At 44.3% G+C, this 12,196-nt stretch overlaps 2 protein-coding genes across 2 annotated transcripts; both read left to right on the top strand.

Annotated features, from left to right (window-relative positions):
• The first annotated feature begins 1,429 nt into the window (after window positions 1-1,429).
• Window positions 1,430-8,985, top strand: LOC124508308 (ferritin light chain-like). Its single transcript, XM_047074692.1, has 3 exons — window positions 1,430-2,201; window positions 8,079-8,097; window positions 8,878-8,985. Exons 1-3 carry the CDS (start codon window positions 1,645-1,647, stop codon window positions 8,983-8,985), a joined length of 684 nt encoding a protein of 227 aa, XP_046930648.1. The 5' UTR covers window positions 1,430-1,644.
• A 160-nt stretch (window positions 8,986-9,145) lies between these two features.
• Window positions 9,146-11,910, top strand: CFL2 (cofilin 2). The gene is made up of 4 exons (XM_047075592.1): window positions 9,146-9,276; window positions 10,350-10,657; window positions 10,775-10,851; window positions 10,934-11,910. The coding sequence occupies exons 1-4, from the start codon at window positions 9,274-9,276 to the stop codon at window positions 11,044-11,046; spliced, it is 501 nt and encodes a 166-aa protein (XP_046931548.1). The 5' UTR covers window positions 9,146-9,273; the 3' UTR covers window positions 11,047-11,910.
• Window positions 11,911-12,196: the final 286 nt, after the last annotated feature.

Genomic DNA, 12,196 nt, shown 5'->3' with positions numbered 1-12,196 from the left:
TCTCCCTCTCTCTCTGACCCTCCCCTGTTCATGCTCTGTCTCTCTCTGTCTCAAAAATAAATAAACATGAAAAAAATTGTTTTAAATAATAAATAAACATCAAAAAAAATTTAAATAATCAATGTGCTAAAGTGGAGTAATTTGGGGTGGCCTACCCTGAACCCCATCATTGGGGTTCCCCACCTGCACTCCACACTGGTGCTGACAATGGCCTTTAGGGTTCCTTTGCCTGTACTGGAAGGAGCTTTACGTACACAATCTCACCTGATCCTCACCATAATTCAGAGAGGTAACATAATCCCCATTTTACACATGAGGAAACAGCCTTAGAGAAGTTAAATAAATGGCCCAAGATTGCACCACTACCATGAGTCAGAGCTGAGATTCCATTTAGATCCATCGTCCCTGAGGTCATTCTCACTTAGTTCCTAACAGTTGTGTGTTGCTGCCATCCACGTGCGGTCCAGCGAATGGAAAATTACAGCTTAGATGTGAGTTCTAGTACTGGATTGGTTAGGATTCTTCTGTCCCACCTGTTAGTTATTTGCTTGGGCTTGAAATTGCTAAAGAGAACAGATGTGGTGTGGGAGATAGAATAATGGCCCCTGTTAAAAAATTAAATTCAATCAAGTAAGTTTGAAGATCTAACTGGCTTTATGAAATGATTCATGAACCGGGCAGCATCCCTCTAGCAAGTACAGAGATGTTCAGAGCGGTTGTACAAAGTGGGAGGTTTTTAATTGGAAGGAAAGTGGGGCAAGGGAGTCATTAGCAAAAGAAAGGTTTGTTTCAGGCCAGGTCATCTTCTTTTGGCAGGAGGGGGTGGGAAGGGCACGGCAGGGTTTGTATCATGCAGACTGCCTCACTAGTGTTGATCAGAAAATTTCTGATCAGCTTTTCAAAGGTCACATGCCTGGATAGGTTGAAACTGTAAATAAATTTTAGTTTGTTGCCGTGGGAGGTGGGGGGACAAATGACTACATCTGGGACTTACTGTTTCTTTTTCTGTAATATCCCCCAAAAGATGTCCCCACGTGAAGTTCCAGAACCTGTGAATATGTTACCTTACATAGCAAAAGAGACTTTGTAGATGTGATTAAGTTAATGATTTTGAGCTAGGAGATTATCCTAAATTATCCATTGGGTCCAAAATAATCACAGTGGTCCTCAGAAGTGAAAGAGGGAGGCAGGAGACAGATTCAGAGAATCAGAGATGTGAAGACTGGGGGTCTGGGTGGCTCAGTTGGTTAAGCATGTGACTTGGGCTCAGGTCATGATCTCACTATTCATGAGTTTGAGTCCTGCATCAGGCTCTGTGCTGACAGCTCAGAGCCTGGAACCTGCTTCAGATTCTGTGTATCCCTCTCTCTCTGCCCCTGCCCTGCTTGCACTCTTTCTCTCAAAAATAAATAAACATTAAAAAAAAGAGAGAGAGGGCAGTGCGCCCGGCGGTCCTGCGGATCTGTCTCTTGCTTCAACAGTGTTTGGACGGAACAGACCCAGGGACGCCCCTTCTACCTGCCTCCGACCACCCTCCAACCTTTTTTCCAGTCGCCACTTTCGGAGCCATCTTCTTGCCCATCCTCTGCCTCCGGGACCAGCCAACACCCGATTTTGAACTTAGCTCCTCATTACCAACCAACCATGAGCTCCCAGATTCGTCAGAATTATTCCACCGAGGTGGAGGCCGCCGTCAACCGCCTGGTCAACATGCATCTGCGGGCCTCCTACACCTACCTCTCTCTGGGCTTCTATTTCGACCGTGACGATGTGGCTCTGGAGGGCGTGGGCCACTTCTTCCGCGAGTTGGCTGAGGAGAAGCGGGAGGGCGCCGAGCGCCTCTTGAAGATGCAAAACCAGCGCGGCGGCCGCGCCCTCTTCCTGGACGTGCAGAAGCCGTCCCAAGATGAGTGGGGTAAAACCCTGGACGCCATGGAAGCCGCCCTGCTTCTGGAGAAGAACTTGAACCAGGGCCTTTTGGATCTGCATGCCCTGGGTTCTGCCCGCGCAGACCCCCATCTCTGTGACTTCCTGGAGAATCACTTTCTAGATGAGGAGGTGAAACTCATTAAGAAGATGGGCGACCATCTGACTAATCTCCGTAGGCTGTCCGGCCCCCAGGCCGAGCTGGGCGAGTATCTCTTAAAAAGACTCACCCTCGGGGCGCCTGGGTGGCGCAGTCGGTTAAGCGTCCTACTTCAGCCAGGTCACGATCTCGCGGTCCGTGAGTTCGAGCCCCGCGTCGGGCTCTGGGCTGATGGCTCAGAGCCTGGAGCCTGTTTCCGATTCTGTGTCTCCCTCTCTCTCTGCCCCTCCCCCGTTCATGCTCTGTCTCTCTCTGTCCCAAAAATAAATAAATGTTGAAAAAAAAAATTTAAAAAAAAAAAGACTCACCCTCAAGCACGACTAGAAGTCTCTGGAGCCCAGCAGCCTTCGAGAGGGTCCCTCTGGCATTCCCCCCAGATGTCAGGGCTTGTGCCTGAGTCTCTCCTTGCAGCCACTAGGCAGCTTTTTAACCAACCTGGAGCCCTCTCCCAAGCCGTGGACCAAATGAAAACAATAAAGCTTTTTTGCAGCAAAAAAAAAAAAAAGAGAGAGAGAGGGAAATGTGAAGACTGAAGCTGTCTGGGGGCCATAAACCAAGGAATGTGGGTAGCCTCTTGAAGCTAGATATGGCAAGGAAACAGATTCTCTTCTTATAGCCTTCAAAAGCAAGTAGTGCTGCCATCACCTTGATTCTAGCCCTGTAGGACTCATTTCTGACTTCTGACCTCTGGAACTGTAGGACAATAAACTTATATTTTTTTAAGCCATTAAGTTCATGCTAATTTGTTACAGCAGCCACAGGAAACTAATACACACGATGTCTGACACTCAGATCCCTCCACTACACATGGACCAAAATTCACGTAGCAATGCTTGGTAATGCCGTTCTTTTACTAAGTGGTGGTAGGTTCTGGTTATAATCAATAGGCATGAAGAGGAGTTGCTGCTGGCCCTGAGGTTCTAATGCAGTCCTCACAAGGGCCCATAGAAAGACCTCACGATCTTGAAGAGAGCTTCCTTTTTGTTCTCTTTCTAGCACTAAAGCATCTTAAATGTATTACTTCATTATAATCGAGCACCTACTGTATTCCAGATTCCAGAAATTCAAAGATTGAGTAGGACTCAGATCCCTAAGGAATTTATAGTCTAGCAGGGTGGCAGAACACATAAACAAACTATTACAACACAATATGTGCAAAGATGAAAATATCTTGAGGAAAAGAATCCTAGTATATAGAAAATATCAACTCTGCCAAGGGGGTGGTTGGGTGGGGGGCGGAGTTCGGAGAGGGTTTGATGTCACAGCTGGGAGTGACTAACATCTTTGGAATTCCCAGTTTTGATGGGAGACATTCTGATATCTAACCTAGATTCCTGTGTCCCCAGACCTGGTCTCTGTCAGATTGTAGCTTCTGTGGAATCTCTTGTCTTCAAATTTCAAGGCTAAGGAGGGAGGGAGACCCTGAGAGGGAGAGTCCAGTAAGGAGAGGAGTTCCCGATACCCAGACAAAGCAAGTGTTTAGAGCACTGGGGATCCTTTCTCCAAGATTTCTGTGGAACTTCAAGAGAGAGAAAGAAAGCGAAAGATTTTGTAGGCATTCAGAAAGAGTAGCCCCAAGATGTGCCACTTTGGCATGCAGATTATTTTGAGATGAAAGTAACCAAGACTCAAGAAAAAATTCTGAGCTTCCCCTCCAACCGCCTGAAGGAGTTTAGATAGAGAACCTACTCTAGGAAGAGAGCTATCACCACAGATAAAAGCATTAAAATATGAACTAGGGATGGGAGATAGCGAGGCCTATTTGATCAAAGTCCTCTCTATGTCCCATTATTTCTGGATGGCCCAGCAAAAATAATTTTACCAAATATTTACTCTTTCCTTTCTTTCTGTGAATTGTCTTCCTTTCCTTTGAAGTTCCAGAGTTCTACACCTCCTTAGTTCAGGATGACATATATACCTCATTTTGGGGCACCTGACTAGCTCAGTCCACAGGCCATGTGACTCTTGATCTCAGGGTTATGAGTTCAAGCCTCACATTGGGCATAGAGCTTACTTAAAATAAAATAAAATAAAACAAAACAAAATAACACGTATACTTTATTTTGCCTGACTTACCTTTGGAATCTTGTGTTTGTTTGTTTTTAATGTTTATTTATTTTGAGAGACAGAGAGAGAGAGTGAGAGAGAGAGCACACACATGCGAGCAGGGAGGGGCGGAGAGAGAAGAGAGAATCCCAAGCAGGTTCCATGCTGTCAGCACAGAGCCCATGCGGGGCTCAATCCCACGAACCATGACATTGATGAGGTTTTGGGGTGATGGTGGGGGGTCCGGAGCCGATGGCCAAGAAAGAATTCTTGAAGATGTCTTTGGTGCAAAAAGGTGATTTTATTAGAGCACAGGGACAGGACCCATGGGCAGGAAGAGCTGCACCAGGGTTGTGAAGAGTGGCTTATTTTGTACCAAGAATTTGGGGGAGGTAAAGTCAAAAGGGAGGCTTCAGAGGGACTTTGATATGCTGAAGAGGACTCCTAAGATACCTGAGACCTGGCTATTGTCAAGCTAAGGGTTTGTTTGGTTTTTTTTTTCCTTCCTCAAGTAAGGCATTAACATTAGGATGGTAGGGGGTTCCTGGAGAAATGTTATACTCTGTATTTGCCTCAAGTATTTGTCAATGGGCTACAGATTGTAAGGAAATTTAATTTTACCTGCCCTTCCTTCCTTCCTTCCTTCCTTCCTTCCTTCCTTCCTTCCTTCCTTCCTTCCTCACTTCCTTCCTTCCTTCCTTCTTCCTTCCTAGCTTGTGTTTTGCCCCCAGCCTAGCACCCCCTCCCGCCCTGCCCAGGTGGGATCTGTGTGACACTGTGACATTCGTCAGGCACTCCTGGCTGCCCAAGAACAAAGGAAAGGACAGAAAACAAATGGCTAACTGATAGGGATCACAGTCATGCAGGACATGAGTCTCCATCAGTTTACAAATATCTTAGTAAATTACAAGACTAAGGCAATCTTATCAATAGCCTAATCTCCAGAAACCTGGAGACTCAGTTTTCCTGGAGCCCCAACATCACCCCTCCATAGTGATATGGGGAACAAAGGCAAGAAGGAAATGGCAGGTAAAGTTAAATTTCCTTATAACCTGCAGCCCATTGGCAAATACTTGAGGCAGGCAGAGTAAAACTTTCTCCAGGAACTCCCTACTGTCTTTTTTTTTTTTTTTTAATTTACATCCAAGTTAGTTAGCATATAGTACAATAATGATTTCAGAAGTAGATTCCTTAATGCCTCTTACCCATTTAGCCCACACCCCCCACAACCCCTCCAGTAACCCTCAGTTTGTTCTCCATATTTAAGAGTCTCTTATGTTTTGTCCCCCTCCCTGTTTTTATTTTATTTTTGCTTCCCTTCCCTTATGTTCATCTGTTCTGTCTTAAAGTCCTCATATGAGTGAAGTCATATGATATTCGTCTTTCTCCGATTAATTTCGCTTAGCATAATACCCTCTAGTTCCATCCATGTAGTTGCAAATGGCAAGAATTCATTCTTTTTGATTGCTGAGTAATACTCCATTGTGTGTATGTATATATATATATATATATATATATATATATATACATACATATATATATATATACCACATCTTTATCCATTCATCCATTGATGGCGATTTGGGCTCTTTCCATACTTTGGCTATTGTTGATAGTGCTGCCTACTGTCTTAATGTTAATGCTTTGCTAAAGGAAAAAACAACCTTAGTTTGACAATAGCTAGGCCTCCAGTAATCTGCGAGTCTTTAGCATATGAAAGTCTCTTTGAAAACTTCCCTTTTCACTTTACCCTTCCCAAATCCATGGTATATAACCAGTTACCCATCACAAGGTCAGTGCTCCTCTTCCTGCCGATTGGTCCTGTCCCCGTGCTTTAATAAAATCACTTTTTTTTTTAACGTTTATTTATTTTTTAAAGACAGAGACAAAGCAGGAGCCAGGGAGGGGCAGAGAGAGAGGGAGACACGGAATCTGAAGCAGGCTCCAGGCTCTGAGCTGTCAGCACAGAGCCCAGTGAGAGGCTCTAACCCATGAATGGTGAGATCATGTCCTGAGTCTAAGTCAGATGCTTAACTGACTAAGCCACCCAGGTGCCCTAATAAAATCACCTTTTTGCACCAAAGACATCTTCAAGAATTCTTTCTTGGCTGTTGACTCTCAACCCCACAAACCCCACCATCACTGCAAAACTTCATCAGTCAAGATCATGACCTAAGTTGAACCACGAGTCAGACACTTAACCAAATGAGCCACCCGGATGTCCCTGGAATCTCATGTTTATTTGGATTCCCCTTAAGTAAAAAATGAAATTTTACTTTCCTCTGTTAATCTGTCTCTTGTCAATCTGATTTCTGACCAGCCAGAAGATCTTGAAGGGCAAAGGAAAATTTTTCTTCCCCAACAGTTTCACCAACTATAAAGTACCAGCTAAATATGAAGTGTTGTTATCCACTTGCTTGGGATTCATGCTTGGACAATGGGAAATTTCTTCTCAATTTTGTCTCTAAACTAAGTCAATCTTTCCATTAAGAAAAGAAACACAAGGGGCGCCTGGGTGGCGCAGTCGGTTAAGCGTCCGACTTCAGCCAGGTCACGATCTCGCGGTCCGTGAGTTCGAGCCCCGCGTCAGGCTCTGGGCTGATGGCTCAGAGCCTGGAGCCTGTTTCTGATTCTGTGTCTCCCTCTCTCTCTGCCCCTCGCCCGTTCATGCTCTGTCTCTCTCTGTGCCAAAAATAAATAAACGTTGAAAAAAAAAATAAAAAGAAAAAAAAATAAAAAGAAAAAAAGAAAAAAAAAAAAAGAAAAGAAACACAAGGGGCGCCTGGGTGGCTCAGTGGGTTAAGCGGCCGACTTCGGCTCAGGTCGTGATCTTACAGTCCGTGAGTTCGAGCCCCGCATCGGGCTCTGTGCTGACAGCTCAGAGCCTGGAGCCTGTTTCAGATTCTGTGTCTCCCTCTCTCTGACCCTCCCCCATTCTTTGTCTCTCTCTGTCTCAAAAATAAATAAATGTTAAAAAAAAAAATTTTTTAAAAAAGAAAAGAAACACAAGCTGTAGACATAAAAATTAGGTCTACATTTGCTGGGCAATGCCTAGCATGCTCCACTTAAAGTATGTTAAATTTTAGACACAAGGATTTATCACACAAACTAGGGCATAATCCCCTCGTTATGATTTTCCATCCTTAAACTTACTTAATCCTGAAATACATATACACCATTTCCTGAGAAACACTGGTATACTAGGAAACTGAATTTTAAGGTGGAAAGTACTTTTTTTTTTTAAGTTTATTTATTTTGAGAGAGAGAGAGCTAGCAAGGAATGGGCAGAGAATGAGGGAGAGAAAGAATCCCAGCCAGTTCTGTGCTGACAGCACAGAGCCCGATGAGAGGCTCAAACCCACCAAATGTGAGATCATGACCTGAGCCGGAGTCAGACGCTTAACCAACTGAGCCGTCCAGGTGCCCCAAAGCTGGAAAGGACTTTAAGGATAATTTAATGAGAGTTTGTTTTTTTTATTTAAAAAAAAAAAACAATTTTTTAAATGTTTTTATTTATTTTTGAGAGAGAGAGGGAGAGAGATAGAATGAGACTGAGCACGAGCAGGGGAGGGGCAGAGAGGTAGACACAGAATCCAAAGCAGGATCCAGGCTCTGAGCTGTCAGCACAGAGCCCGACGTGGGGCTTGAACTCACGGACCGTGAGATCATAACCTGACCTGAAGTCGGCCACTTAACTGACAGAGCCACCCAGGCACCCCAATGAGAGTTTGTTTTACAGATGAAGTATGTGAGGTCTTCTGGGTAGAAAGCCCTTCAAGGTTACAAAGATAGGGGCAGTGCCAAGATTAATCCCCAAGTCTCCCAACTCCCAGCCCAAAGTTCTTGCCTGTGCACTGCACTTCTGGCTTAGTCTGTATCAAGGTGTATCTGGACTTACGATTTTCTTCCCGACAGTTTTAGGCAAAAATAAATGTGCTTTTTTTAGTGCAAGTCTTTTTCACAAAGTAAGTTTAACTATTGATCAGAGCTTTAAATTTAGTTTACCAATTTTACAAATGAAGGGAGTTAGGAAGAAATCGTCAAACTTTAGGAGAAAAGGCAGCATACAAAATCAACCCCAAATAGTTTAACACTTTATTAAACATTCATTACAGATAAGCACATAAAGTGTTTCACTGATAATACAGTATTTTCATATAAACTCATGAAACATTAAATTTTTATGAAAAATTTCCTCAAGTATAAAGTGACAATTTTTTCTTTGATAAATGGGACGTATGTGTAAGTAACAAAAAGGTTTAGAGAAGAGTCTTGGCTCAGTTACATGGCATTGCTAGAAGAGGTTGTGATTGCCAAGGAGGAGGAATCTCTACTCTTGGGTCCATTTATTTGATGTCAGCTGTCACAGCCGGGGCTTCATGAAGAAAAGACTACCAGCAGAGACTACATCCATATCCTATGAGTCTAACATACAAAACGATATTACCAAGGGATGTTACTACCCGATTTCCCCCCGTTGTTATTATGTCAACCACAGACTTGGGGAAAGTGATTTTCCACTTCTGTTTATCATTTTGTTTTTGCTGAGTAATTAAGTCAACTGGGGTAACCCTCCCGCCCCCCTAGTGTTTATTCTCATTTAACTGTTGGAAGAAAATCGAAACAATTCACAGCATCTCAAGTGGGTTTTCCAAAATGCCTCAAAACACTGGACTCTAACCCCTTCGGTGGAAACCACAGGTGAATAAAAGAAAGACACCTTGGAACACCGTTCCCCTCGCCAGCGCCCAATCCCGAGAGCAGCGCCCCTCGGGGACCCGAGCGCCTTCCCGGGCCGGCTGACGGGTGGCGGCCCGGGCCGGAGGCGGCTCTGCCAGGCCCCCGGGCCCTAGCCACAGCCGCGCAGCCGGCCAGGCCCGCAAGGCGCGCGCGCCGGGGTCAGGTCGAGGACGCGGGCGGGGCCGGGAGGCGGAAGGGCCGGCCCGGGGCGTGTCCACGTGACTGCCCCGCCCGCCGCCCGCCGCCTGCAGCCCCCCAGCCACCGCCGCCGCCTCCGCCTCTCGGGCTGCAGCTCCCGGCGTGCCCCGCACTCGCCGCTGCCCGCCCGCCCCTCCCTCTCCTCCTACCAGTGCCACAGAGCCGGAGCCGGAGCCGCCGCCGCAGCCACAGCCGCGGACACTATGGTAAGGTGGGCGCGCCGGCCCGGGGGGCTGGGAGCGGGGACGCGTCGAGCAAAAACCCTCGCACGGCCTTGCAGGACCCTGGGAGTGAGGCCGCCATTTTAACCTGCTTTAGGCCTTAAAGGTGGGGGCTCCTGCGCTGCGTCCGGCCCCGCTGCTTTCTCTCCAGCCAGCCGGCCGGCCTACCCGCCCGTCGTCAGGCTAGGCCCTGCCGCTTTTCGGATTCCTGAGGGCGAGGTGGGCGCGCGCGTGGGTCGGGGGGTCGGGGCCTAAGTCGGACAGGCGCCTCTGGAGAGGTCGGGATACTGGGAGCGGCGGCCGGCGGCGCGGGGCTCATCCCGCGCACGCCGTGTTTGCGCGGGGCTTCCTTCTTTTACTCAGCGCTCGTCTCTAAAATTGGTACGTGCCTCAAAGCCCTTGCTGAAGACTTTCGGTTAAGGGTCTCGGTGCCCTGTAATAAAACCCCTACGAGGAGTTCTGGAGGTGAGAAAACGCTTTTAAAAATGCTTTCTCGCTGTAAAAAGCTTTTACACTAGCTCCGTTAGTTTTTAAGTGTCGGCGTTTGAGCTGTGAGGCAATTATGTTGTAGCCGTGGGCGGATTGGAGTTCACACTTGATTCTCTTTCCTTATGAGGAAACGGCACTGGCTAGGATGACTTTAAAGAAAAAAAAATAGTAGAAGCTTTAACTGAAATCCAAAAGTGTTTTTTTAAGGCCTGCAGAGTTGACACAATACAGAAGGTATTTTTGCTGCTGCTCCTGAAGCTCTGACATCACCCAATGAAATAGGAAACATTTCAGGGATGGAACAGCTTGTATTTGTCCCTTTCCCTCTACCTTCCATTTACTTCAACCTCCAAACCCCTTTAAAAAGGATGAATGGGACAGGATGAGTTAGAATCCTTTGGGTGTATCTCATACACTGCTACTTAAAATGTGGCAGATCTGACTGGACTGCTTGTACTGTAGGATGCAATTTTTGGTGTCCAGATTAAAGTGAATCCTCTCTAGGCAAACAGTAATTTTGGTTAAAACCAGAATACTTGTTCTGAATTACTGTTCTTTTTTTATTTCAGGCTTCTGGAGTTACAGTGAATGATGAAGTCATCAAAGTTTTTAATGATATGAAAGTAAGAAAATCTTCTACACAAGAGGAGATCAAAAAAAGAAAGAAAGCCGTTCTCTTCTGTTTAAGCGATGACAAAAGACAAATAATTGTAGAGGAAGCAAAGCAGATCTTGGTGGGTGACATTGGTGATACTGTAGAGGACCCCTACACATCTTTTGTGAAGTTGCTACCTCTGAATGATTGCCGATATGCTTTGTACGATGCCACATACGAAACAAAAGAGTCTAAGAAAGAAGACCTAGTATTTATATTCTGGTGTGTAAAAACAAAAGAAAAAGTACTTTTAAAATGCAAGGATTGTTATTAACATAGTCAGTTTTGCCTTTGTTATTCTTTTAAGTGGGATTCAACGATTTTTTTTTTTTTCTGTAGGGCTCCTGAGAGTGCACCTTTAAAAAGCAAGATGATTTATGCTAGCTCTAAAGATGCCATTAAAAAGAAATTTACAGGTACAAACGTTAAAAGTTTTGTACAAAGGAATTACTCTTTCTTAATTATAAGATTTAATGCTATCATATTTTTCCTTTTTAGGTATTAAACATGAATGGCAAGTAAATGGCTTGGATGATATAAAGGACCGTTCAACACTTGGAGAGAAATTGGGAGGCAACGTAGTAGTTTCACTTGAAGGAAAACCCTTATAAAATGCCAGTCAAGTGCCATCTGGATCTTAAGGAGCTTCCATTTCTCCAGCTCAATCAATTGAAATAGTGTTAGATGTTTTTTGTTTTTGTTTTTGTTTTTTTTCTCTTCCCACTGGGTCCTTCCAATACAGTGAATGAAGGAAATACCATTCATGTAAGCAGCCTATCAGTGATTGCCATTAGACTGTTTAATACTGTTACTTTTATGTAGAACCCAAGGAATGCCTTCCCGTCATATTTTAGCCAAAACAACTGGTTATATGCCTCCCTTGCAGCAAGCACTACAATGAAAGTGATTGTCAATGTGAATAGCTTAGAATACTGCAAAGGGTAAGCTGATTGAATGCCTTGAAAGTATTATCCACTGGTCAGATGGTAAACTTTATTCAGTATTATTTATAGTTGCACTTGATTGCAGTTTTGTGAGGCTCGAGCATTCATACACCTCACCTGCCTTGGCAAGCCTATTTTTGTGACATGGCAGCACAGATATAACACTATGCATTGAAAGCACTTTTTTTGTAATGAGTTTAACTCACCCTCCCTCCCCCAAAAGGAATGCCAATTAGGTTTTGTTAACGGTGTCATCAACTTATCCTAGTACCTCAGTATTCATTCCTGTTACCTGCATATCTTAAAAGAAACAGCTGTTAATGCCTTTTTGTTTTCCATTGAGTGTACACTACTGAATAAGTGTAGGAGTTTATGTTTACCATGTAAGTTTTGCAACACTAAAAATATTTTGAATATCAGTCATGATGGCAATTTCTGTATAAAAGAGCCTTAAATGGAACATTGTTTTTGAGATCAAACTCCCTACCCTCACAAAAATGGCCACGTCGCAATAAAAATTGTGGCATATTACAGAACGTTGCCTTGTTTTCCTTGGACATTTTGCAAAATGTTATGTGAAGCAACTTTTAGAGTAAACAGCTATTACTAATCTTTGCACTGGTCATTTAAGAATTTTTTTGTACAACATTCATGCATGATATTTTCCAGTTTGTTGAGTTTAAAAAATACTCTATCCTAAAGCCAACAAATAGAAAATATTGTTACAGAGGGATACTTTTATAAACATTAGTTTATTTATTTCCTTATATGTTAATATGAAGATCAGAAGTTATTTTTTGCACTTTGACATAAATAT

The sequence above is a fragment of the Lynx rufus genome, unplaced genomic scaffold (assembly GCF_022079265.1).
Source record: "Lynx rufus isolate CCGP_SWC_20201006 ecotype Redwood Valley unplaced genomic scaffold, mLynRuf1.p SCAF_13, whole genome shotgun sequence".
NCBI lineage: Eukaryota > Metazoa > Chordata > Mammalia > Carnivora > Felidae > Lynx > Lynx rufus.
Note: the sequence above shows the minus strand (reverse complement) of the source record. Positions and strands in the feature narration are given on the sequence as shown.